The sequence below is a fragment of the Solanum tuberosum genome, unplaced genomic scaffold (assembly GCF_000226075.1).
Source record: "Solanum tuberosum cultivar DM 1-3 516 R44 unplaced genomic scaffold, SolTub_3.0 scf00226, whole genome shotgun sequence".
Lineage (NCBI taxonomy): Eukaryota > Viridiplantae > Streptophyta > Magnoliopsida > Solanales > Solanaceae > Solanum > Solanum tuberosum.
The window spans coordinates 955,430-982,200 of NW_006239155.1; the positions used below are offsets into that span (position 1 = coordinate 955,430).

General features: G+C 35.4%; 4 protein-coding genes across 7 annotated transcripts; 1 reads left to right on the forward strand and 3 right to left on the reverse strand.

The window, feature by feature from the left end:
• Nucleotides 1-333: 333 nt before the first annotated feature.
• On the reverse strand, nucleotides 334-3,360 carry LOC102586637 (disease resistance protein RPP13-like). The gene is made up of 2 exons (XM_015313134.1): nucleotides 1,263-3,360; nucleotides 334-522 (listed from the first exon to the last, which is right to left on the reverse strand). The coding sequence occupies exon 1, from the start codon at nucleotides 3,336-3,338 to the stop codon at nucleotides 1,296-1,298; it is 2,043 nt and encodes a 680-aa protein (XP_015168620.1). The 5' UTR covers nucleotides 3,339-3,360; the 3' UTR covers nucleotides 334-522; nucleotides 1,263-1,295.
• A 2,884-nt stretch (nucleotides 3,361-6,244) lies between these two features.
• On the reverse strand, nucleotides 6,245-12,490 carry LOC102587953 (disease resistance protein RPP13). Of its 4 annotated transcripts, none has more exons than XR_001474625.1 (7): nucleotides 8,806-12,490; nucleotides 7,651-7,858; nucleotides 7,378-7,469; nucleotides 7,194-7,304; nucleotides 6,998-7,090; nucleotides 6,728-6,833; nucleotides 6,245-6,634 (listed from the first exon to the last, which is right to left on the reverse strand). XR_001474625.1 is itself a non-coding variant. In XM_006356792.2 (2 exons), the coding sequence occupies exon 1, from the start codon at nucleotides 11,492-11,494 to the stop codon at nucleotides 8,843-8,845; it is 2,652 nt and encodes an 883-aa protein (XP_006356854.1). In that variant the 5' UTR covers nucleotides 11,495-12,490; the 3' UTR covers nucleotides 7,871-8,114; nucleotides 8,806-8,842. The 4 variants fall into 4 exon arrangements, 1 of the variants encoding a protein (XP_006356854.1); XR_368060.2 differs by having other exon boundaries at nucleotides 7,651-7,864; XR_001474626.1 differs by lacking the exon at nucleotides 7,194-7,304 and having other exon boundaries at nucleotides 7,651-7,864.
• Nucleotides 12,491-14,059: 1,569 nt separating this feature from the next.
• On the reverse strand, nucleotides 14,060-18,854 carry LOC102587315 (putative nucleobase-ascorbate transporter 10). Its single transcript, XM_006356791.2, has 14 exons — nucleotides 18,249-18,854; nucleotides 18,026-18,123; nucleotides 17,333-17,509; nucleotides 16,740-16,840; nucleotides 16,545-16,620; nucleotides 16,296-16,355; nucleotides 15,871-16,046; nucleotides 15,668-15,764; nucleotides 15,395-15,481; nucleotides 15,263-15,321; nucleotides 15,089-15,180; nucleotides 14,855-14,932; nucleotides 14,544-14,704; nucleotides 14,060-14,450 (listed from the first exon to the last, which is right to left on the reverse strand). Exons 1-14 carry the CDS (start codon nucleotides 18,355-18,357, stop codon nucleotides 14,232-14,234), a joined length of 1,590 nt encoding a protein of 529 aa, XP_006356853.1. The 5' UTR covers nucleotides 18,358-18,854; the 3' UTR covers nucleotides 14,060-14,231.
• Nucleotides 18,855-21,969: 3,115 nt separating this feature from the next.
• Nucleotides 21,970-23,052, forward strand: LOC107062454 (uncharacterized). Its single transcript, XM_015313108.1, has one exon. The coding sequence runs from the start codon at nucleotides 21,970-21,972 to the stop codon at nucleotides 23,050-23,052; it is 1,083 nt and encodes a 360-aa protein (XP_015168594.1).
• Nucleotides 23,053-26,771: the final 3,719 nt, after the last annotated feature.

Here is a 26,771-nt window from a genome sequence, read left to right on the forward strand (position 1 = left end):
AAGGTAACAGGAACTTAACTTGTCTGTTAGATGACAACCATATCTAATACATGGATTTCGCTTCACTAAGGTCACAAACAATAACCAACTTTGAATCATTTAAGGTAAATTTTAAATCAGTATTTGGTTATAACATAACTATTAGGACAGTTAATATGGATTAGATTAATAGACAATTAAAAACTTGGTGTCATGATCCAATAAGGGGGCGTTGACCGACATATAGTGGGATGACTCCATTTATCGAACCAACTGAGCAATACTCAAAACCGATATCTCCCATTAACTAAATCCATAATTAAATTAAATTTTTTTAAAAAAATGCATAACATTTGATCCAATTGGCACGATTATATAACAGGAACACAAACGTACAATGAAGTAACGGAAAGTGTCTCTTGGAAAGCAGGGATACAAAAAGAGAGGCAGACAAGAGACACTAATTGTAGGGCTCAAATAAACTATATCTCAAACTAAAACTGCATACTAATCAACTCTTCAGCTCAAACTTATCTCTTATACCTGCACAGAAGTAAGTAAGAGGAACGAGTTAATTGACTAAGCAAAATCTCTAACTGTGACACTAACCAAATCTACAACTGTGACACAAGAACAATTTGGAAATTGTGGAGTATTTATATTCAGCAAAAATTTCACACAGTAAAACTCAAATTCAAAGTCTTTTCTAAAACATATATCTCAAAGTCATACCTCAAATACAAAAAATAACATACTTCGACCTATGTAAGATCACATTTGATATCTCAGTCTGTTCCTAACATGATATTATCGTCTCTATCCAATATATTTTCACGTCTTCCAGAATCAAACACCATCACCTTTTATACACTTCGTAAGTATATACTACAATTTCTATAATTGATTTAGTTTCGCTACGAAAATTGAACCCGTTAACTTGCACAATTAAATAATCACAGGAGGATATTATGAGTCAGAAAGTATGCCGCTTTCCTAATCTGGCAACTCTTTTAATTTCGACATGTCACATGGCATATTTAAGATCACAACATTAAAAAGCATTTTGGTACATTATACATATCTTTAGTTTAAGACCACAAGATTCAAAAGTCTTCTTTATTTTCTTCTTAGACCCCATGCCATGTCAAACAAAGACAAACAAATTAAAACAGAGGGAGTACCAATTTAGGACAGACGAAGAATTAAGTAAGTTAATAATAAACATTGGATAAAATAAAAGAAAAATAAAGAACAAATGTAAAATAAGGATGGAATTTACTAACCTCAAAAGCTTCAGGCATGCAGAAAGTTCCTAGCTAGTTAATTTGGGAACCGATCATAGTATTCCCTTTGGCTTGATTACTATCAATCACCGCAATATGTTCCATTCTTTCTGGAATTTTTTTCAGCTTCAGACACCCAAATATACTCAAACTCTTAATCACACTCATAGCAGTTGTGTCAAGATGCCAGCTTTCTAGTTTTTCAAGATTACCAAGTGTAAGGGTCTCCAGTTGACCAAAACTGTTGCCCTTGCAAGTAATTTGCTTTCCCTTGTACGCCCATGATAACTCAAGATGCTTTAAGTTTGGAAGTTTCCCCAGAATTGGCATTGGATCTTCCTTAAGTCGTGCACACTCTAGGACTAACACAGTGACGGATTTTGGAAGCTTGTTTAAATCTGCTAGTTCTTCTATTCCCCCTGATAACCACAATCTGTGAAGGTTTTCACAAGAAGAAAGAGGTTCAAGGGGAGGAAAAGTTTCACCATATCGGCAAACTAGAAACAAGGTGGTGAGGCTTTTCAGACTGCCAATGGATTTTAGGGAGTAAGATTTCCTAATCTTTTCCATGCCCAATTCTTGAAGGTTGACTAAACCAGAAGCATCAGTATCTTTCCATTGATCGCAACGAATGTACTTAAGAGTTCGTAAATTTGTCAGCCTGTCAACTTGCAAAGGAACCTCATATCGAGAAACTAAATGTCTCAAATTTGTGAGCTGGGCTACCTGAGGAGGTAGTTTGCAAGAACAATTGTCAAATATCAATGCTTCCAGCGTTTGTAAGCTTTTTAGTTTGCCAATAGAAGGTGGGAGTTCGAAAAGATTGGTATTAGACAAGCCTAAGAACTTGAGGTGTACCAAATTGCCTATAGCATCAGGTAGTTCATTCCCATCAAAAAGGATATTCTCCAAGTCTAGCACATATAGATGGGGGAATGACATACAGAACGTCATGAACTTCTTACTATAGTCAAAGTTCTTAAACTCGTTATCAAAGAACAATATTGACCTCACTTTCAATTTAGAAACATCAAGTGACAGATACCTTTGAGTTTGCGCGTGAATAGCATGTCGGTGACGAAATGGAGTGACCGAATTTACTCTTGGATCATAAATGTCATACAAGTGAACCTCCATGGCCTTTTGTACAGCAAGATCCCGAAGTAGGTCATGCATCCTACATGTAAGAATTTTATCGAAGAATGTGTCGGCCACTTGAATCAAGCTTCGACTTATCAGCTCATGAAGGAAGTTTTCAGCAATATCCTCCATGTGTACTTCTCTCATTCTTGGCATGAATCCCTCTGCCAGCCATAAATGCATCAACTTTTCTGTATCAATCATTTCATCTTCTCGGAAAATGCCAAAGTACAGAAAACATTGCTTGAGCTCAAATGACAAATCATTGTAGCTCAGTGATAGGATGTGAGTGATCTCAACAGAGTCATTCTTCATATGCTGCCAAAGGTGTGTCTTCACCTTTTGCCATTGGTCCACCCCTCTTTTGTGGGAAAGTAGCCCACCTAGTACCACAATTGCAAGTGGTAAGCCTTTGCACTTGTCCACCATTTCCTCAGCTAGCTTTTTCATTAAAGGAGAGAACAAGTCAATACCACCCATCTTATTCTCTGGACATAGTTTCTTGCATAAAAGGTCCCAACTTTCTTCTTTATTTAGAAAACGAAGTTTATGGGAGAAACCTTTGTCATCGACTCTTTCAGCCACATCCTCTTTTCGTGTTGTAAGGATAACTCTACTTCCATTGTTGTTATCCGGTAAGGCTCTTTTCAGGCTCTCCCAAGCTTCTCGATGCCATAGATCATCAACCACGACAAGGTATTTGCGCTCTTTCAATAGATCACGGAGGTGAGTTTCTAGATCTCTCTCTGACATCTCCTTCAGCAATTTGAGCAGTTCTTCACTGCAACCATGGATAGATTTTATGATACTCCGAAGGAGATCTGGGGTACTATACTGTTGAGAGACGCATATCCAAGCACGAGTTTGAAAGATAGCTAGTAGACCTGGGGAGTTATATAGGTTTCTTGCGAGAGTGGTCTTTCCCAACCCACCCATACCATAAATTGAAAGGACATTTCGACGAGACTACTTTTTGAGAATTTCATCAAGTAGTCTTTGAAAGACCTCTTGAAAGCCAACAAAGAGTTGATCTTTCTCTGCATAGGACACTGCTCTCCTCAATGTTCTTATTAATGAGGAAGACGGATCATTTGGCCTATTACTTGGCCCTTCTCTAGCATTAATATTCATATAAGTAATACCATAGGTATCTCGTTTTCGAGAGATATCCATGACTCTTTCCTTGAGGGACTGGATTTCCTTCCCAATGTTGTGGAATTTGGCCTCTTTCTGATGGATGCAAGAACAAGCCTTGAGACGATCAACAAATCCAACAGCATAATCACCATCTTTTGCCGCATCCAAACTGTATGCTTCTAAGATGTACACAGCTTCATTAGCAACGGACGTGATTTCAAATATCCATTGCTGCACGAGGTTATCTTGTTCTTGCTTTTTTTGGGCATCTTTGAGGAAAGCTTGCATGAAAGACAGTTCATTTCTCAGCTTTCGTGTTGTAAGGATAACTCTACTGCCATTGTTGTTATCCGGTAAGGCTCTTTTCAGGCTCTCCCAAGCTTCTCGATGCCATAGATCATCAACCACGACAAGGTATTTGCGCTCTTTCAATAGATCACGGAGGTGAGTTTCTAGATCTCTCTCTGACATCTCCTTCAGCAATTTGAGCAGTTCTTCACTGCAACCATGGATAGATTTTATGATACTCCGAAGGATACTATACTGTTGAGAGACGCATATCCAAGCACGAGTTTGAAAGATAGCTAGTAGACCTGGGGAGTTATATAGGTTTCTTGCGAGAGTGGTCTTTCCCAACCCACCCATACCATAAATTGAAAGGACATTTCGACGAGACTACTTTTTGAGAATTTCATCAAGTAGTCTTTGAAAGACCTCTTGAAAGCCAACAAAGAGTTGATCTTTCTCTGCATAGGACACTGCTCTCCTCAATGTTCTTATTAATGAGGAAGACGGATCATTTGGCCTATTACTTGGCCCTTCTCTAGCATTAATATTCATATAAGTAATACCATAGGTATCTCGTTTTCGAGAGATATCCATGACTCTTTCCTTGAGGGACTGGATTTCCTTCCCAATGTTGTGGAATTTGGCCTCTTTCTGATGGATGCAAGAACAAGCCTTGAGACGATCAACAAATCCAACAGCATAATCACCATCTTTTGCCGCATCCAAACTGTATGCTTCTAAGATGTACACAGCTTCATTAGCAACGGACGTGATTTCAAATATCCATTGCTGCACGAGGTTATCTTGTTCTTGCTTTTTTTGGGCATCTTTGAGGAAAGCTTGCATGAAAGACAGTTCATTTCTCAGCCAAAGAACGTTCTCTCTCAGACTTTGGCGCAGGGAAACTTCCTCTATGAGGAAATCCCCAAGTTTTTGAACTGCATAGGACACAACTGCATCAACCATCCTGATGATCTTGAGGCTAGTTTTTCACTGTAATTAGGATTAACTGCTATACTTAACTATATGATTGCAAGCAAATAAGTAGTATTATAACTCGATCACGATGTCATCACAGTTTAAGTACAAATTTAAACCATGAAGAAGAGTTGGAAATTTCCACCTGGTTATGAAAGTCAAGGCTATCAACTATCAAGTTGTTCTCATACTCAAATTCTTAGCGCGTAAGAATCTATAGACTAAGTCACGGTCCTGTATTTTGCTTGCATTATTTAGTGTTGAAAATGAAATAGTTGCTTTCACAAAGTTCAAACTATGGGATATTATAATGAAAGTTCAATTAGTTTATGTCCATAACCAATCACTATGCCAAGCAGAAAAAGGCAAAGTTGGTGACCTAAAACATGGAAGGATAACAATATGACCATCCATTTTACCTTGCACTTTGAATTATTGGTATCTAAAAAATTCAAAATTTATTGCAAATTCCATCTTCATTCAAAAGTTGTATATAGACAATTTCTAATATTCCAACTAGTCTATAAGCCATAGATATTCTCAAAAATATTTAGAAAAAAACTTGGCAAATATTATTTGGCCATTCAACTTGCCATTATTTGGCAACTATATTTAGCAAACCATTCAAGACCCACCTTTTTAAGACTCCACCATTATTGAAGAGCTGATCTTGTGTGAGGCGTAGGGTTCAAATTGCAATGAACATTTTTGACTCCCACAACCCAAAAGTAATTGAAACCCAAACAATATTTCATCAATCAAAACCGTTTTCATTGATTCGAGGAAAAAATGATTCATGTGAGAATAGAGTACTGTGGTAGTGTGGTTTTTGTACGGACAAAATAAAGTTCTTCGATTTTTGATTTTTTTTCTCCGTCATAAAAGTACTCTTTGATAATCATTAGCCAAGTAACTGAAATATAAATTTGCATAACGTGCTTTTAACTTGGCCTTAATTTAATCTATGTGCTTCAACTAGAGGTGTATAAGTAAACACTTAAATTTGTATAAAATTAAACAACTAACACATGTATATAAAAAAAAAAAAAGTCACTTCCCTTGAGAGGTCACAAAAAACTTCATTTCTAATTCACGCCTTTTCAAATCCAACAGCATTCATCAATCAAAATCGATAAATTCACCTGTAATAATGCATGTTCCACGGCGTTATTTCTCTGTTTTTGGCATAGAAATCCTATTCGAATCATTAGCCATGTTAAAAAAAATATGCCAAGTGGCTCAAGAAGCATAATTTTGTAGCTATGTCGTTTTCGGCACAAGACAATTTTTGTTGTAATACAATAAATCATCTTCGACATGAATGGACAAGAGTGGGTTAAGCACCCTCGGACTCCAATCATAAGTTTGTGTGTTCGAGTCAACAAAAAAAGTAGGAGCTCCTAGTGAAGGGTAGGGGGGAAATCTTGAACAAGGACATATGAGGATCCATTGCAGATACACCTGACATTCAATAATAGCAAGATTTCTAGGATGTCAACAGAATGAGATGTTATCCTAAAGGAATAAAAGAACAAAACTTGGTAGAACTCGAGCGAGTTTATGAAGGAAACAAGCCCCTTACAAAACAGTGATGACATTTATTTTTGACTAAAAGGTGGGAAGAATCATCTATTAAGTTGGCATCGCAATGTATAAAACTCATCACTTCTAACATCTTTAGTATATACCACAAACTTGTCCCACCAATGCGAGCCATTGTCTTTTCGAGCTTCATCGTTACTTAATGGAAGAGTCCTATCCAAAAATACAGCAACTGCAGCAGCTATCGTGGCATGTGATGTGAAGATGACAGATATTGCGTCATTAAACTGCATTTGAAGAAAACAAACATTGGTATGAGGATGTTTTGTAATGATAATCCTTAAAAGTAACAGAGTTTAGTCAATGAATGTTGAGATTACCCATCTAGAATGTGTATGAAGAGGACCAGTTCCAATATGAAGTTTGTTCTAAAGAAGATGCAGTATATTGCAGCCATGATTGATGCAGGTATTGCTCCAAATTATCCTGACCAACAATAAAGCATGTCACGACTTAAATCAATTCATTAGCATTAGCTAGCATACGTAGAAATAGAGTATAATTTAGGTAGAAATACATGAATTGGTCAGTCTTTTTTCCATCAACTAATAAATTCTTGTCCATGAATCAATACATCAGCACTAGCATACCTAAGACGGAGAAGAAAAAACATAAAAGCAGCAGATATTTGCATGACTCTTCGGCTTCCAACTCTTGTCATTGCCCAGAGACCAGCATTATCCCTGTAAAGTTTTAGCTTAGCCGATTTTCTATGTCAACCATATTTAATTAATGGTATGTCACATGAAAGTCGAGCATAGACGAGTATATTTGTAGAATTCGTACCCTAGGACGAAATTTAGAATAAAGGAGCATTGTAGAGATCAGAGACTGTCACATTGTAGCAGTGCAACCAGCCACACCCCCAAAAAGAGCATTTAGCGAAGTCCCTGTCCCCTGCCAAGAGTTAAAGTTCAGGAGGTAAATAAAGGTTGATACAAAGAGGATAGAAGAGAACATTTGATCTCACCAGTCAGCCAACACCCCGTCTGATGAAAAAGGTGTCACTGGTGCAGTGCTGCCGCTTCCATATCGTGCTGATGCAAGAAATACATCAGTTAACTGCACAACAAACGGATTTAAATTGAATTCAAAACTAGATTTCACTATGAAAATGAAAGACCAGAGTACGAAAAACAATTAAAAATACTTATTTCTTGCAGCCTACTTTTTAAGCAACATTAGATATTTGGACTGTTACATATCAATAGCCAACAAATAAGTAAGGGATCAGAGAACAGACCTCCACAGAAGCAACAAAAGAATGATCATCCTGGGAAAAGCATGTTCGTTTTAGTGTTCACTAGCTCTATACATCAAACATTCTTCAATCCAAATCAGGCTTCAAGCATATAAGGGCAGCGCGGTGCAAAAAGCATCCCAAGTTAGCAGGGTCCTGGGAAGATGTAGAAAACCAACCCTAATGCAGTGGCGGCTTCCACGGCTCAAACCTGTGACTTGCAGGTTTCAAGAATATAATCAAAGAAATAAGAATTGCACCTAAGTGATGCGAAAATATGTGAAAGAACATGTCTCAGTCAGTTAAAAATCACTTCGAATTTCATACTACATATGGTACTTCTCAAAAGAAATATCTTGGAGAAGTTTGGAGGTCAAGAAAATCATCATACAACAAGGAGTCCAGAGCTATCAGTGTGTCAATTCACATCAATTGCATTCTTGTATGAGACACTCCAGGTCAAGATACTGCATAAAACCATAAAATTGGAATAGAAAAGAGACTGCAAACTGATCACATAAGATATATGTTTGTAGATACTGCAAGAACATTAGTACATTCAGGAAATCAATTAGAGAAAGAGAAAACACTTTTATTTTGTGAGAATATAAATAAAACTGCATGATCACGCTCAAAGTCCCGGACTCTATCTATGTCACATTTTCTGCACTTTTAGTTGCTCAGGACATATGTCCCAGCACCTTAAATAATAAAGTCTAATTGGTAAAGGTACATCCATCAATGATGTCAACAAAGAGAGATGATGTCAAAATGAATTTCTCAACACGACATATGAAAAAGCAAAAACAACATAAAAAAAAAAATTGTTTTAATAGCCTCCTCTGCACATGATTAAAGAAGAAAAAACATCACACACAAATAAGAGTGTCTATCCTGAATCTTTTGAATGAAAAAGCTATGTTTATCTTACTCCATGGGATACAAATTCAGAAACATTTGATCATGAAGAACTGCTTCACTAAGCACTCTATTCTAGAAAATGTATAGTTATAGATGGATGCATTAGCAGCATAACATATAACAACCAACTTTGAATCATTTAGGACAGAAGAAGCATCAAGTAAGTTAATAATTAACATTGGATAAAATAAAAGAAAAATAATGAACAAATGTAAAATAAGTATGAAATTTACACACCTCAAAAGCTTCAGACATGCAGCAAGTTCCTAACTTGTTAATGTGGGAACCGATAATAGTACTCCCGTTGGCTTTGATTACCATCAAGCATTTTAATATGTTCCATTCTTTTTGGAATTTTCATCAGCTTCGGACACTGACGTATACTCAAACTTTTAAGCACACTCATAGCAGTTGTGTGAAGATGCCAGCTTTCAAGATTGTCAAGATATTCAAGTCTAAGGGTCTCCAGCTGACCAAAACTGTTGCCGTTGCAAGTAATTTTCTTTCCCATGTAAGCACATGATAACTCGAGATGCTTTAAGTTTGGAAACTTCCCCAGAATTGGCATTGGATCTTCCTCGAGTCCTGTATAGAATGGAGACTGTAGGACTAACACAGTGATGGATTTTGGCAGATTGTTTAAATTTGCTAGTTCTTCTATTCCCCCTGATAACCACAATCTGTGAAGGTTTTCACAAGAAGAAAGAGGTTCAAGGGGAGGAAAAGTTCCACCACGATTGCAAATTAGAAACAAGGTAGTGAGGCTTTTCAGGTTGCCAATGGATATTAGGGAGTAAGATTTCGCAATTTGTTCCATGCCCAATTCTTGAAGGTTGACTAAACCAGAAGCATCAGTATCTTTCCACTGATCACAACGAATATATTTCAGAGTTCGTAGATTTGTCAGCCTGTTAACTTGCAGGGGAACCTCATATCGAGTAATTAAATGTCTCAAATTTGTGAGCTTGGCTATCTGAGGAGGTAATTGGCATGAGCAATAGTCATCAATCAGTGCTTCCAGCGTTTGTAGGTTTTCTAGTTTGGCAATGGAAGATGGGAGTTTGAAAAGATTAGTGTTAGACAAGCCTAAGAACTTCAGGTGTACCAAATTGCCTATAGCATCAGGTAGTTTACCCTCACTAAAATAGATGTTCTCCAAGTCCAGCACATATAGATGTGGGAACGTCGTACAGAATGTCATGAACTTTTCACTATTATCCAATTTCTCAAATTCTTTATCAAAAAACAATATTGACCTTACCTTCAATTTCGAAAGATCAAGTGAAAGATACTTTTGAGTTTGTCCATGAATAGCATGTCGGTGACGAAATGGAGTAACCGAGCTTACACTTGGATCATAAATGTCAAACAAGTTAACCTCCATGGACTTTTGGACAGCAAGATCCCGAAGTAGGTCGTGTATTTTACATGCAAAAAATTTATCGAAGAATGTCTCGGCCACTTGAATCAAGCTTCGACTTATTAGCTCATGTAGGAAGTTTTCAGCAATATCCTCCATATGTTCTTCTCTAATTCTTGGTATGAATCCCTCTGCCAGCCACAGATGCATCAACTTTTCAGTGTCGATCACATGATCTTCTTGGAAAATGCCAATGTATAAAAAGCATTGCTTGAGCTCAAATGACAAATCATTGTAGCTCAATGATAGGATGTGAGTTATCTCAACAGAGTCATTTTTCATATGTTGCCAAAGGTGTGTCTTCACCTTTTGCCATTCGTCCACCCCTTTTCTGTAGGAAAGTATCCCACCTAGTACTACTATAGCAAGTGGTAATCCTCCGCACTTCTCCACCATTTCATTAGCTAGCCTTTCCATTGATGGGGAGTACAAGTCAGCACCAACCATCTTATTCTCTGGATGTAGTTTCTTGCATAAAAGGTCCCAACTTTCTTTTTTATTTAGAAAACGAAGTTCATGGGGGAAACCTTTGTCATCGACTCTTTCAGCCACTTCCTTCTTTCGTGTTGTAAGGATAACTCTACTGCCATTGTTGTCATCTGGTAAGGCTCTTTGCAGGCTCTCCCAAGCTTCTCGATGCCATACATCATCAACCACCACAAGGTATTTGTGCTTTTTCAATAGATTACGGAGGTAAGTTTCTAGGTCTCTCTCTGACATCTCCTTCAGCAATTTGAGCAATTCTTCACTGCAGCCTTCAATAGATTTTATGATACTCCGAAGGAGATCTGGAATACTATACTGTTGAGAGACAGATATCCAAGCACGAGTGTGAAAGGTAGTGATTAAACTTGGGGAGTTATATAGGTTTCTTGCAAGAGTGGTCTTGCCCAACCCACCCATACCATAAATTGAAAGGACTTTTCTGTGAGACTCCTCTTTTAGAAGTTCATCAAGCAGTCTTTGAAAGACCTCTTGAAATCCAACAAAGAGTTGATCTTCATCTGCATAGGACACTGCTCTCCTCAATGTTAACATGGAAGACGTATAGTTTGGCCTATTACTGGGCCCTTCTCCAGCATTACTATTGTTGTGAGCAATACCATAGGTATCTCGTTTTCGAGAGATGTCCATGACTCTTTCCTTGAGGGACTGGATGTCCTTCCCAATGTCGTGTAATTTGGCCTCCTTCTGACAGATGCAAGCATAAGCCTTAAGACGATCAACGAATCCAGCAGCATGATCACCATCTTTTGCCGCATCCAAACTGTATGCTTCTAAGATATACACAGCATCATTAGCAACGGATGTGATTTCAAATACCCATTGCTGCACCAGGTTATCTTGTTCTTGATTTTTTTCAGCATCTTTGAGGAAAGCTTTCATGAAAGACAGTTCATTTCTCAGCCAAAGAACATTCTCTCTCAGACTTTGGCGCAGGGAAACTTCCTCTATGAGGAATGTTCCCAGTTTTTCAACTGCATAGGACACAACTGCATCAACCATCCTGATGATTTTGAGGCTAGTTTTTCACTGTAATAAGGATAAATTGGTATACTTGACAATATGATTACACAAAAGGTGTAGTATTATAGTTCAATGGCGCGTCACAGTTTAAATACAAATTTAAACCTTGAAGAAGACTTGGAAATTTCCAATTGGCGATGAAAGTCAAGGTTATCAACTATCAAGTTCTTTTTTTCTTACTCAATTCTTAGCGCGTAAGATTCTATAGACTAAATCACAGTTCTAACTAAAAAAGTCAGCAGTTTTCGAAAGATCTTCTCAGGACTTGCTATGCAATTCATTGCCTGGTGCGTGGACAATTCCATATGTTGTCCAATATCAGTACCAAAAGCTAGCTCATGAGAAAGGATTGCCCAAGGTCATACAAGGAGACCACCCATCCCTTTTTCATCCGATGTGACTCTTCAACAGTTTGATTAGTTCATGTCCAACAATATACTCAGTAGTCTTACAAAGTGCAATTCCTAACTCAGAGACAAAGAAGATATTTCTGATAGACCTAGTTTTTGTCCATAAGCAAGATAACGAGGCAAGCAGAAAAAGGCAAAGTAGGTACCTAGAATATGGAAGGAAAGCAAGTAGCTGGCCCCACTATGACAATCTCTTTTATCTTAGGCTTTAAATTATGTGTGCCCACACGTTAAATATCCCAATACAAAAACAAAATTCAAAATTTATTGAAAATTCCTTGTTCACTCAAAAGTTTATTAAGATCAAGTTGTAATATCCCAATACAACTAGTTTGAGGAATTCATTTGTAGTAACTAAATAAAAGAAGCCTCTGTAAATATAGGAAGACCCACTATTTTCAGAGTCCACCATATTGGAGAAGCAGGGCTACAAGAGTTGATCTTCAGTGAGGCGGAGCTGTTGCCCGCCATATGCTGCTGCGTTCAAATCGCAATGAACAAATTTAATCAAATATATGGGCCGTCTCAAGTCTCAACAAGTTACCGGTATTAGATGTTTTTCCCAATTGATAAAAAAAAATATCTTAATGTCAAAGCAATCTCAATAAGTTTGGGCAGCCTAAAGTCAAACTTCATCAATTGACTTTATTTTTTTAAGTAAATATATATAAATTGAATAATTATAACATACTTAGTGTTAGGGGTGTTGGTGGTTCGATTTGAATCGGTTATTGACTAAAACCAAAATCAAACAAAAAAAAATAACCGTCGATTTGGTTATTATCGGTTTGATTCAGTTTTTTTTTTGTTTATTCGATTTGAAAGTAATAATTTTTTTGAACACCTAGTACATGAACAATCCACAAAGAAGGTACTATCGGTTCAATTAAGCAATACAAGAGTTATTATTACACAAACAAATTGATTCAATTAATAGAAAGTGTAATTACTATGTGAAGTAGGGTGGTAATGACTAAAATGGATTTGGATGAACTTGGACTTAGAATTGTTATATTTGGGTTTAAGTGTTGGGCTTAAGAAAATGCTAAAGTTAAAGACTTAAGTTAATTAAACTATAACAAAATATTTATATTTTATTTATGAATAATATATAAATAATTATAAAAATTATATATCTAATTTATCAGTTCGATTTGGTTGTTTTTTAGTAAAACCAAAATCAAACCAAATAGTATCGGTTTTCAAACCAAACCAAATATCGATTTTTTAAATCGGTTTGGTTCAGTTTGGCTTTTTAACCATAACCATGAACAATCCTACTTAGTGTAATCCTACAAATAAGGTCTAAGGAGATATGATATACACGGACATTATGAAGTAAGAATGCAAATAATGATTTCAATGAAAAATATAAACTATAAAGTTAGAATAATAAAATCTACTCAAAAATTTGAAAAGTTTATATAATAATGATATCGAAATAGTATTGCGCTGAATTTGATAAGTTGATAAAATAGTATTGATTAGTTTTAGTGCTTGAAATTTAAAGAATAAATCAAAAATATCTATGCCCTAAAAATATCAAAACTCCAAGCGATTGCTTTAATAACTTTATGGCATGCTTAATGCTCCTGCAAGTAATTACTCATGGTTATTACATGAAGTAGCTTCAATTGCTAAAGGTGGTGAAGACTTCAGCAAGGCTCTGAAAGAATTATATTTTTATTTCTTAAAATTTTGGGTTTAAAACAAAATTTTCATGTTAACAAATTTAATTGAAAAAAGTAATTAAATAGATTGAGTGACTTTCTAGGAGAAGAATCCATAACTGATTGACCAAAATGTTATCTCCTTTCATCAATCAAAATCAATCAATAAATTCACCTGTAATTAAGCATTTTTCACGGCTTTATTCTCTGTTTTTGGCATTGAAATCCTCTTTGATAATCATTAGCTAAGTAACAAAACAAGTGACTCAAGAAGCTTTATTTTGTGCTATGTTGTTTTTGGCATAAGGCACAATTTTTGTTGTAATACAAAGATCATCTTCGACATGGATGGACAAGAGGGGGGGCTCCCACCTCCAATTATAAGTCTATGAATTCGAGTCAACGAGGAGTAAAAAAAGTGGGAGCTCCTAAGGAAGGGTAGGGAAAAAAATTTCGTACAATGACATTTGAGGATCCGTTAAAGATACACCTGACATTCAATAATAGCAAGATTTCTAGGATGTCAACAGAATGACATATGCTATTCTAAAGGAATAAAAGAACAAAACTCGAACTCGAGTGAATTTATGAAGGAAACAAGCCCCTTACAAAATAGTGATGATATTTCTTTTTTGACTAATAAGGTGGGAAGAACCTATTAAGTTGGCATGGTAATTTATAAAACTCATCACTTCTAACATCTTTAGTATATACCACAAACTTGTCCCACCAATGCAAGCCACTGTCTTTTCGAGCTTCATCGTTACTAAATGGAAGAGTCCTATCCAAAAATACAGCAACTGCAGCAGCTATCGTGGCGTGTGACATGAAGATGACAGACATTGTGTCATTGAACTGCAGTTTAAAAAGAGCAATATTAGTACGAGTTTAGTTTGTACCGATAATTCTGAAAATAACAGAGTTTAGTGGATGAAAAATTGTGATTACCCATCTTGAATTTGTATGAAGAGGACCAGATACAGAATACATGTGATGCTCTCTGAAGTATTGTGGTAAGGAAAATCCCAGAAAAAGAGAAAATCCCAATATGAAGTTTGTTCTAAAGCTGTTAAGGTTACAGAATTGGAGAAATCCAAGACCAGCTGAAGCTGCAATTCAACCAATGGATCAAATGTCAACAACTACAACAACGACGACAACATATAATCCCACGAGTGAGGTCTCGGGACAATGGACTAAATGTCATTTGGAAAAAAAGGTTGCATTAACAAAATAGTAAAAATGTAAGTGATACATACACATGTATCCAAAGAAGATACAATACATTGCAGCCATGATTGATGCAGGTATTGAAGCAAAGAGTGCTCCAAATTTTCCTAGCAAACAATAAAGCATGTCACAAATTAAATCGATACATCACAGTAGCTAGCATACAGACGAAAAGCGTCTAATTTTACAAAATTAGTCAGTCCTTCTCCATCAAATAATGGATTCTTGTCTTTGAATCAATATATACATTAGGATTAGCATACCTAAGATGGAGAAGAAAATCATAAAACCAGCAGATATTTGCACGACTCTTCGGCTTCCAACTCTTGTCATTGCCAATAGACCAGCGTTTTCCCTGTGAATTATAGTTAATTGATTGTTCATAGCCTAAGTCATAGTATGAGGGAATTCATATTAAAAAGATAGGAGATTGTTACGCTGTAGCAGCGCAACCAGTGACACCACCAAAAACGGCATTTAGCATAGTCCCAATCCCCTGCGACGAATTAAAACTCATGAGGTAAATGAAACTTGATACAACGAGAATAGAAGAGAATATTTGATCTCACCAGCCAGCCAACACCCCGGCTAATGACAGAAGGTGGCACTGGTGTAGCGCTTCCATATCTCGCTGATGCATGAAATACACCAGTTGACTACACAACATAAGTACTCAAAAGTAAATTCAAGAGTAATTTTCATTATACAAATGAAAGACCAGTGTACCAAAACAATTCAGAACTTATTTCTAGCAGCCAATTTCTTTTTCACAGCATTAACTACAAAGACTTATGTGTTATATATCAACAGTGAACAGATAATTAGAGGTTCAGAGAACAGACCTCCACAGAAGCAACAAAAGAAGCGATCATCATAGTAAAAGCATCTCCAAATTTGAAAGTTGGAACCCCCCATAGGAATAGATATGGCAGGTCGATCCTGCATAAAGTAACGCAAGTTGCAGCATAAGACAGAAACTCCTGAGAGACATGATAAAGAGATAGGAATTGCCACTTGGTGATGTGCACATAAAGAGAAATCTCACCAAGGAGATCCAGCAATGAGTCCAGAGCTATCAGTGCGACAATTTGCTTCATTTTCATTCTTGTATGCACCACTCCAGGTCAAGATTGCTGCATAAAACCATACAATTGCTATAGAGAAGAGCATTGCAAACCGGTCACATATGGGCCTCTTTAATTTGAGATATGTTGGTAGATACTGCAAGAACATTGTTACATTCAGGGAATCAAGTGTGAGTAGGAATAGGATAAACGATATGAAATACTGTTGCCGCGACATGTCAAATGAGAAATCTATAAGTTATGAGAAAGTTAAGCACAATGCAGAAAAAAGGATAGGGTGATGACAAAGAGAATACAAAATAGTATCGTCTTCAACAACCTCATGAATTAGTGACAAGGTTCAATCCAAATTTAAATTCATGAAAAAGTGAATGGCACTACTTGCCTGTGTGATGACAACCATGAAAATTAAATGTGGTATCCCAACTTCAATACATTCTGCAATCTACAAAACAAAGGTTACAAAAGATAATTAGTGAGCATGTCTTCAGCAATCTGAGGTGACCTCAACTTGATTGTGACTGAGGCGTGATTGTTTCTATTGTTTTAAGCAATCTGAGATTCTCATCTTTACAGAGAGCATATTTTAAATCGAAATCATACTTATGAGAAAATCTAGGATTAGAGTTCTCACCAATGGGAAGCCAAGATGGTAGAGCCCTAGTCCAGTAAAGGTAACAAGTGGTGCCACAGATAGAGGGCTAAGTAACCTAAATTATAGAATCAAATTAAGAAATACAGAATTATGCAGCAAAAAAAGAAGACGATGTAAAGTTGATGCCACATAATCAAGAGTCAAGGCTGGAAAAAAGAACATATTAGCACACACCTTACAACATTTCTCCACAGGCCAAGAAAGCCCAGTAGAATTTGGAAACTAGAAGTAACAATAAGAGCCCCCTGTATGCTCCTCATTGTATGCATAAACCTCTGTGGATATCAATCATGAAAAAACAAATTCAAGAAGCATCAACTCAATTGACAACCTGCACCCCCACCAATACAAACCAACTCACAGTCCCACACAAGCAACCATAGGCAAATGGTGCCTGGTTCACTGAGTTCAACCCTCTAATTTCAACACGAGGCGAAAAATTGCAACAAATATTAAACTCAAAACTCATAATTTCAGAAGTGCAATGATTCAGTGATAGAATAATGAAGGCAGGATTTTCACCAAGGAGGTTCATCATCTATTATACATATTATACATACGTAAAAGAATTTACCTTTTATATATAGTGTAATTTTTCAGTTAAGAGAATTCGGATGAACCCCTTTCCGCCCCTTTAGCTCCGACACTTTTAAACAACAAAAACTTAAAGATTGAATCCATCAAGTTTAAATCTTGGATACACCCCTAGCCTCGGACCCCTCTCAAAAAAAAAAGAAAAAAAAAGAGGGGGAATAATGTTACATTACCAGCTCAGGATCCTGAAGAACTGAGAACTTATTAGCCTGGATAATTGAGATGATTGGTATCAAGTATGCATATGAACCTCCCATTACCAATGGCAATCTGGTCCCAAATAAGGATTGGAGTAATGTATTCACTCCTGAAGTAAAAAGCAATGTCTGTACTATTTTTGCCTTCTCATCCTACAATTCAAAAACTGGCTGAAAATCAGTTGAATCAATAAAAGGATAGTAATATACAGGATCAATTATCTAGTGGCAAAAGGGGGGAAAAAGAAATTATATATGTTTGACTATAGTTTTTGAAGTTGAAACTTAAAATTTGAAAATTTGAGTTTTTGAAGTAGTGTTTAGACATGCATTTTACTTGAAAAAAATTAAGGTTATATGAGTGAAAGTGCCAAACATCCAAATACTGGGCCAGTTTTTGGGAACTTGAAATTTCATGGTCAAATAGATATTTGAAGATTCATTTTCAAACTCTATTCCTAAAATCTATGAACAAATGCTAGCTTAATCACAATGATGAAAGAAAGGGAATCTTAGTATCTCAGTTGGTTGGCTACTTGAACTTTCACCTTGTTGGTGAGGATTCGATTCTCCACCTAGTAATCTCCTCCCCGTTTCCCTTCCCCTACCTCCTATGTAATTTAAATAATAATAATAAAAAGCTGAGATAGAATAGAAAGAAATTCTTACATTGTCACCACCCATTTGAGGAACTATGATACTTGGAAATAAGACAATATTACCAAGACTCAATATGTAATGCTGAAACCCCAATAACAATGCTTCCCCTGCATTATCATATTATTAATCATAATCTTAGTTCAAATCCTTATAAACAATAATTGAAAGAGAAAACTATATAACTGGTCACTGTATATAACTTAAATCGCGTAAGTTTTAAATTTGCACGTACCCCAAGGTGGTGGGCTATTAACACAGTATTGTACATTCTTAAGTTGTTCCATAACTGGATGAGGATGCAATTCTTCAGCCTTTTTAGCTCCATTGTTGCCACTAGACATGATTGAAACTTAGAGATTGGTTTTAGAGAAAGTTGAAAATTGGCGCTACTTCATGCATTGACAATATTGACTTTTTTCGTTGTAGCAAAAGAATGAACGTTACATTTGTATTGTTATAATTAAACATACTGATATGAAACTAATTGAGTATATTGCCGTTACAAATATTTTTGGCCTTAGTTTTAAAGAGTGAAAGATATGAATTTAATAGTATCTGATACCAAAACAACTCATTCTCCTCATGTATGAAAAAATCCCTGTGCTTTAGTATCTTGTGCTGTAACTCTTACTAAAGACTAATTTTAATGTTAAAATCCTCAAAATTCTCTGGAAAGGTTAAATGGGATTATTTCATCCCTGATATACGTAATCCAGGATCCTTATTCAATGCATTATCCCCTGGGATAACAATTTTTTACTTGACACAAAATTTAATAAAATAAAGAAAGATTTTTGAATATTATGATTTTAAACTAAAACACATAGAATATACTAAATACTCTTCAATCTTATAGTCTTGACGAAAGTCGAAAGTTAAGAGTTGCTAAAAGAAAAAGAAATGTGTTTTTTAAACTAAAAAAGAAAAGTAGCACAAACAAATTGAAATTAATGGAATACTCGTGGTTAATATATAATAACAAAGAAAGAAAACTCATTTTGGGTCGTCTCCGCTCCTTAAGTAGAAGTCCCGTTACTTTAATTTAGTGAAAGCATTTTCGTATGTATCATCATAATCATAATTCATAAGAGTGTTGAGAAAAATATTTTTCACGAAAATAAGTGAATTTCTTATTTATTTATTTTATGTAAATAAAATATATCATCTTGAAAATATTTGTATATAATATAGATAAATATTATGTGAAGTTGGTAGGGGTGTGGTGTGGTAGGGACGGAGGTTACTGGGTAGGGTGAAGATAAGGTGTGTTGAAAGTATGGAGAAACATTATTTTTCTCAATTTTGAGAAATTTATTTATAAAAAAAATATCAAAAAATTGTGATCAACCAATAATACGTGAAAATCCGAACTTACTGAAATTATTTTTAAAGTAATAGGTAATTTATTTTTATTAGCAGACAATTTATAAGATTGAAAATTCTTATTTTCAAGAAATTTATCTATAAATATTTTAAGTCACTTAATAATATATTTTTTAATTACAAATGTTTGTATGTATATAACAAGTGTGGACGTGCTCCAAAAAATTCCCAATTAAACTCGATAAATTTGATCTAAAGTTATCTCCAAATCAAGGTTCACAACAAGGAATCTTATATTAAGCATTTTCATTATTAATCGATAACTTTTAGATTCAAATTACAGGATAAAGTGAATATTATTAATTCTTCCAAAAAGAAAAAACAATGCATTTTATTTTTCGTTTTGATTCTGAATATATCGTATTATCTACGTAGAATAAGGCGCAGCAGACATTGAATTTATTAAAGTCAAATCAATGAACCAACACCGAGTGAGGAAATATTAAGTTCAAATAAAATAATATATTTTCTTTTGTCATCACTAATTTGAATAAGAGTTTAAATTATACTAACCGTTCATCTAAAATCTTAATTATTTATAATAATAATATTATTTTAAATCAATCTCAAAAGGTGAAAACAAAACAAAACAATCAATATAAATAAAGTGTATTATAAACAAGAAGAACTTATTCGGAAGGTAAAAACTTCTTACTCTCAATTTTAACATTATAAGTTCAATAATCAAGAAATTAAAAAGATGAGAGCCCTGCGATTTCCAAAAAAAAACAAGCATAGTATATGACCATAATTCAAGATGTATTACACCAAAATCGTAAAATGATAGCACCAAAAGGAATATCACGAAGGCACGCTTTTCAAGTAATAAAGTGAGTATTATTAAAAAGGAACTTAGCTTTTTCCTGTGAGGTGCCACATGTAACATCCTGGAGTAATCTCCTCCAATCACAGCAAACTTTTATTCAGCTACAGCATAAACATTTCGAAACAAACACCTATTTTAATTTATTTCTTTTTTACTACGCAGCAAATTTAAATTCTTTAAATTTTATAGTTTTAAATTAAATATATATAATATTCTTAAAAAAATAAATATTATGATCATAATATGTCACATAAAATATTGAAATTAAGAAAAAAAATTAAAATATTTATCTTTTAAACGAACTAAAAAGACTACAAAAAACCCATAGAAAAAGACCGAAGTCAGAACCAGAGGCTTTTTTTCATCTGGTATAACTTAATGACCACAATTTCTAACTCTTGTTTTCTCGATTTCATTAACATGTTAACGCACACCTTTTTGTTTATTAACTCTTTAGTCTTAACCTTTACATATTACTCTATCTTTTAATGACACCTTTTAAAAAATAAAATAACAACATGACAATTGACATGTGCTGATGATGCTATTCTTATAAACACATAATTTCTTTACATATATATTTTTTAGTTTATTGGTTAACCTATATGTGAGTACTAATTTAATCAGCCTGTCGTATCAAATAAAGTGTAAGAATATAAATCGTTAACAACCTTAAAAAGCGAATAATGTGATTATGAAGATTTATTTCGTACTTCCCTAGTTTTCTGAAAAATAACTAGTAACTTACTAAACAACTTCCTGAAAAAAAGTTCACAAATAATTTTCATGTAGTTTACAAACAACTTTGTGAAATAGTTTACACACAACTCATAAGTTGCTTTGCAAGCAACCTTTTAAAGTAACTTACTCAAATAACTTACAAACATCTTCTTTCTTTTCATAAAAATAGAGAGCTTATTTACTTTTCTTTTCATTTTTTTACCTTCGAATTCACAATCAAGTTGCAAAGTAAATTATTTACTTATTAACAAATATACTATGTAATTTTCTAAAAACTAATTAAAAGTCTTGGTAAGGCAAAAGATTTCAGTACATTGAACCTCTTTCTTTTTTTTCAAGAGGCAGAGAGGGAACCAAAAAGAACAAAATTCTGATAGGTGTAGGCATGCATGAGATCCACGTCAACACGCGTTGTCCCACAAAAGGCCCTTTCTCTTCGGTGCAATGAGATGAGCGCCCACCGTCTGATTGGTAAGCAGCCCACTGCCTCACCCCCACTTATTAACTCAAAAAAACAAAACTTATTCTTTTTCACATCCGTTATACTTTTTTTAATTAGTAGTACATAAATTCATCCTTAAAATATGATAAAAAAGCAAAATGGGTAATTAGTAATGGAGTGAAGATTTTAAGGAGGTGTCTTTTCTTTTCTGATACTACTTTTTCATTCATAACCGAAGGGAGAGACAGCTAGGAGTAAGGCTTAGGGTGTGATAAGTGTAAAGCATGCATGCAAGTTCAAAACTCTCTTGTAATCCCACATGTCCTTTTTTTGTTTTAAAGTAGCTCAAACACGTACCCACCGTATGTTTCCAAGTGTCATTTCAACCTGTTCTCTTCTTTCATGTTTTGCCCTTTTCTTATTGGCTTATATCACCCTTCTTATACCTCTTACTCTAGTCCCACTAATTTTCCCTCAACTCTCCTCTCTGTTTTTCTGAATTTGGTTCTTTTTTTTGGTTGTTGTTAAGAGGAAAAGGGTTCTTTTTTATTCAAAAAAAAAATGATGCAGACTTTGAATCCTTACCCTTCAACCTCAAAAACAGCTGAGATCATGGCTAGGTATAGGCCAATAGCACCAAAGCCTGAGGCTCCAACTAGCCCTGTTTCTGAGGATAATCCTACTGGATTACCCCCAAATATTCAAAAGTCTCCTTTCTTGAGGAATGTATGGCCTCAATTGCAAGCAAGGCCAACAAGGACTAGGAAGAGAGGAAGGACTGCCCTTGGTCCACCTTCTATGAAAAGAGCCAGAGCTAATTACTTTCCTGCTGGCCAATTTCCTACTTATCAGCAGGTGATGGCTGCTTCTCCTTCTTATAGACCAAATGTGCTTCCCCAGTTCACTTTAATCCCAAATCTTCTCCCTCTTAAATGTGGTTTGGGTACCTCTGTTACAACTCCATCAAATTCCATAACACTCCCTCTTATGGCTTGTACTACCACTACTCTTCCTATGCTAGTAGAGAAAAACTCTGGAGAGGAAATTAGAGGAATCGATTTGAATTTGGCAGCTGATGGCCCTGAAGAATTAGATTTCATGCCCCAATTGCAAGGTCCCAAGACCCCTGGCCCGGGTGTTATAACCCCGCAGCCAGTTCGCCCAGTTGGGTCAAGTATTTCCATTGGGTGTATCAATGAGGAGGAGGCTCCAGAAGGTGGTGGAACAAACAAAAAATTTATGAAGAAACCAGAGGAGGTGGAGGAAGAAGTTGAAGCAGAGGCTTTGCCAGCTGTAATATCGGACTCGAATAACAAAGTAAGGCTCACAAATGCAGCATACAAAGAGATGGTGGGTCAACCTGAATGTTGCTGGCTGGACTACATGGTTGGGAATGCATGCAAGAGAATTGGTGGGGAAGTGATACTTGAGTTCTTGGATTCATCTTGCAGTGTGCCAATGTCATCTGATGGGTTCAATTGTTGGGTGAAGATAGAATGGGGAGCTGCACAAGGGAAAAAGAATTCAGTCAAAGCTTTCTGCAATGCTGTGAAGTTAGCTTGCCAGTCCAAAGATTATGTCTTTGAGTGGAGGTTCCATACCACAGATGATGATGCTCCTGCATCAGCTGCTTCCAATAATTAAACAGTTTTTTTATCAATTGTATATACAGTTTAACTAGTTTAAATGTTGTAAAATGCCGGTTAAAAACTTATGCAATATAGTAGCAGCATATAGAAAGTAGGAAAATTAGGGTAGTTCAATTATGTTTAATAGTTATTTCCAGCTTAAGAGTATAAAGCTATGTGTCAATTGTCAAGTGTATACGTCTTCTTTCTTTTTGTTCTCCGTCTGTGCATATTTTACTAGGTTAGCACATATCAATAAACAAAACAGACAACAGACTAAAGTTTCGAATGCCTAGTTAATGTAATATGTTTTTCTTATTGGAGGATGATTATTTGATGGCAAATGCATATTATTGGCTGAATACGTGTTAGAATTCCAATGGCAGAAGTTTCTAGCATCTCTTGAAGGCACAGCGGTGGCATTTGATTTTTGAAGTCACCAGAAATAGAGTTGAGGTAGGACCCCTTCCATTTGAAGTTGTCTGCATATGATTTTGATTTTGACTCTAACCAGAAATAGAGTTGATAGACATAAAATTCACCGTATCTAGCTAGACACGTATAAAACTCCACTTCAAGAACAAGTATGATTGAGAATGCTTTATTTTTTAAGGGGAGCCTTGGATTCAATAATGATGTATGAAACTTCTTGATTGTCAAATTTTTTTATGTGTAACCTTTTTTGAACAATCAAATAAAGATGACTATACGTAATCAACTTCCTATAATAGATTTAATTTGGTAAAATCTGACTTATTTAACGGTGTATATAGATTGATCCATCTTTAAATATTCAAAAGTTAATGTAACGACATTGTCAGAGAACAAGTTGACAAGAAGTTTGGAGACTCGAATTGTGCTTTTCTTGGAAGATTTGGAGGTGGCGTCTCTCAGGATCGCTGGAAAGATTGGGAGGTGGGGTCTCTCACGACCGCATTACATGGAAGGGACAACAGAATGGGAACTTCTATGTAAACGCGATGGCTCAAGCTAATTAGTGACCTAAAGTTAAAAATAAATCAAAAGTTAACTTTTAATTGTTTTTTTATTTTTTTCTATCTAAGATTCAAAGTTATTTTTTTATTTTTGATAAAAAAAAACTTTATTTTCTATGGTCTTAAACTAAAGATATATATATACCAAAATATTTTTTAATCTTATGGTCTTAAACCTATCATGTGAAAGTTAAATTTAAAAGCTGATAAAAAAAAAACATTCTTTAATGTTTCGAAACAAACTAAAAAAGATAAATAAACTAAAAAATATATTGGTATATTGTGTGTGTGGTGGTGGGTGGGGGAGAGATGGTAGTGGAGGGGAAGTCGCTTCCAAATAAATGAAGCCCCTTCCTCCAGCGGTTGCGCCCCGAGATAGGGAAAAGGCCTCTTCTTTCCTATCGAAAGAGGATACGATGGGGATGGGGGTATAGGGCTTTCCCAATTGGATGATAAAAAAAATCTGGAAGTCTAAAACCCGTACGAAGTTAAACTGTTTTATGTGGCTGTTGGCACTGTTTTAACTGTTTTATGTGGCTGCTGGCCCATGACGCATATCTCACACACGATACCTACAGAAAAGAGGGTGTAATTTATGCCGCAGGTGCTTCATGTGTAATAGCCAGGTGGTGTGCAGCAGTCCATTTTATTTTATTTTTTGCAATGTCCTGTGGTTGGTCTTTTTTAAGCTCTCCAAGCAACCACCCACAATTAGGAGCTACTAACCAGTTAAAATTCTGGGGGTACCTCTTGAGAAGATTTGGTATACCATCCCGCCCGCTTATAGTGGAGCTTGTGGAAGGAAAAAATGTCAGATGTTTTGAAGGATAGTCAGTTAGTAGAGTTGAGTAAAGTCATTTATCTAATTTTTGGAGTTAGTTCCTTATGGTCACTCAACTTAATGAAATTACCTAATAAAGTCATTTATATTTTTTTTGTTCCAATAAAATCACTCAAATTCATACAAATATCTTATAAATTAACAATTGCTAGAAAACTACTTAGAAGTGAGTTGAAATGGTTTTGAATATAAACCACTCACCATCCAGACCATATATCTTAGAAGCTTGAGTGACCATTAGAGAACTCACTGTTGATAATCCAGAAGCGCTCATCCATTCATTTTAGAAGCTTGAATGATAGAAGGGATTATATGGTGATGTGTGCCTGTGTATAAGGTGAATGTTAAACAAAGCTCTGTACATTAGACTGCAAACACAACCAACAAAATTGGCCTTGGGGTACATAGTTGAGCTAGTGTATTATGTAGTGACAATGCCTGCTTATAATGTCAATGTTAAACGAAGCTCTGTATATCAGACTCCAAACAAGACCAACAAAATTGACCTTGGAACATAGTCAAGCTAATGTATCATGTAGTAACAATTAGAACGAAATCAATTTGACATTCAAGTTCTAATGAAGCCAAACTCTATGAAATCAGTACTTCAGCGTTAAAGTTATTAGTCATTCCAGAAGATAAGTCCGGGTAGGCTCTCTTTCGATTTCTTCTCTAGAAATCTGATCAACTTGATATCTTTCATCACGGTTTTCTCTTTCACTAATTTAACTAATAAATACCTCAAGAACTCTTGAAGAAACTCTTAGGAGAAGTACTATCCATATTCTGGTACTCTTTCTACATCACAATCTTGGAAGCATGCAATGCAAGTCCAAAACCTTTTCTAATCCCACATGTCTGTTACAGGGAAATAACAACAGATTGTCTAAAAGCACAATAAGATCTCTGATACAATATATTTATAAAGGAAACAAGAAAATTAGACAGTGTAGCGTTCAAAAGGATTTACATCATACAATGTACTCCCAACCATGTTTCTCAGCAAATGCATTTGTTGCGTCTACACTATCAAACGATAACCCTGCCTCACCAACGTATGATAAAGGGTCTCCTGTGGATGTCCATCCAATCAATGGACTTTCCCACCTAAAAGATGCGATCAAACAGATACTTGGCTACAGTTCTATTAATTAAAAATAGTATCAGAAACAAAATATCTACATCGGCAAAACAGAGGCAGTTTTTGAAATTGCACTGTTTTAGAGACCTGAGATGCTGGGCATGCTGAAAAAAATGCTTACGAGAGTACCAACACTTGGGGAAAAAGTTCTCGCATAGAGAAATACAAGTTCAAAGGATTTGTTGCATCGATAATACTTAAATATCCAAAGTGTTCTCAGAGAATAAAATATAAATGTTTTATCATGAAAAGGTAAAGAGTGATGGGTACTTCTGTGTAGACAAGAAATTTGTTTTCCACTTCCCAACCTTTCCAGAGCCTTGTTGAGTTGCAATTCTTGCAGGTGAATAAACAATGACCTGAAGAATCAATGTTCAAATATCCCCGAAAAAGTTAGTCTATCCACAGATCCATTAACTGACCAGCAAAAGAAGTAGGCATATTTGTCAATGAACTCAAGAGGTATGACCTATATATTGCTTCAGATGAAAAAAAAGGCTAAATAACTAATATAACCAAATGCCTATGTTTCATCTGGAAGAATAAGAACAGGAATTTCCAGTAAATTGTGAACTCTAGAGGTATGACCTATATATTGCTTCAGATGAAAAAAACAAAGGCTAAATAACTAATATAACCAAATGCCTAAGTTTCATCTGGAAGAATAAGAACAGTAATTTCCAGTAAGCTGTTGAGAATGGCATGCTCGATTCCTCAGTATCTGCATCTGCTTCTTTTGTCTAGAAAGGGAAGGGGAA

Coding starts and splice junctions, on each gene's coding strand:
- LOC102586637 (XM_015313134.1), bottom strand. CDS start 3,338: ATGGGTGGGTTGGGAAAGACCACTCTCGCAAGAAACCTATATAACTCC.
- LOC107062454 (XM_015313108.1), top strand. CDS start 21,970: ATGATGCAGACTTTGAATCCTTACCCTTCAACCTCAAAAACAGCTGAG.
- LOC102587953 (XM_006356792.2), bottom strand. CDS start 11,494: ATGGTTGATGCAGTTGTGTCCTATGCAGTTGAAAAACTGGGAACATTC.
- LOC102587315 (XM_006356791.2), bottom strand. CDS start 18,357: ATGTCTAGTGGCAACAATGGAGCTAAAAAGGCTGAAGAATTGCATCCT. Junction 16,356..16,544: donor ACCATCTTGGCTTCCCATTG/GTGAGAACTCTA, acceptor TTTGTTTTGTAG/ATTGCAGAATGTATTGAAGT. Junction 14,933..15,088: donor GATTTTCTTCTCCATCTTAG/GTATGCTAATCC, acceptor ATTGTTTGCTAG/GAAAATTTGGAGCACTCTTT.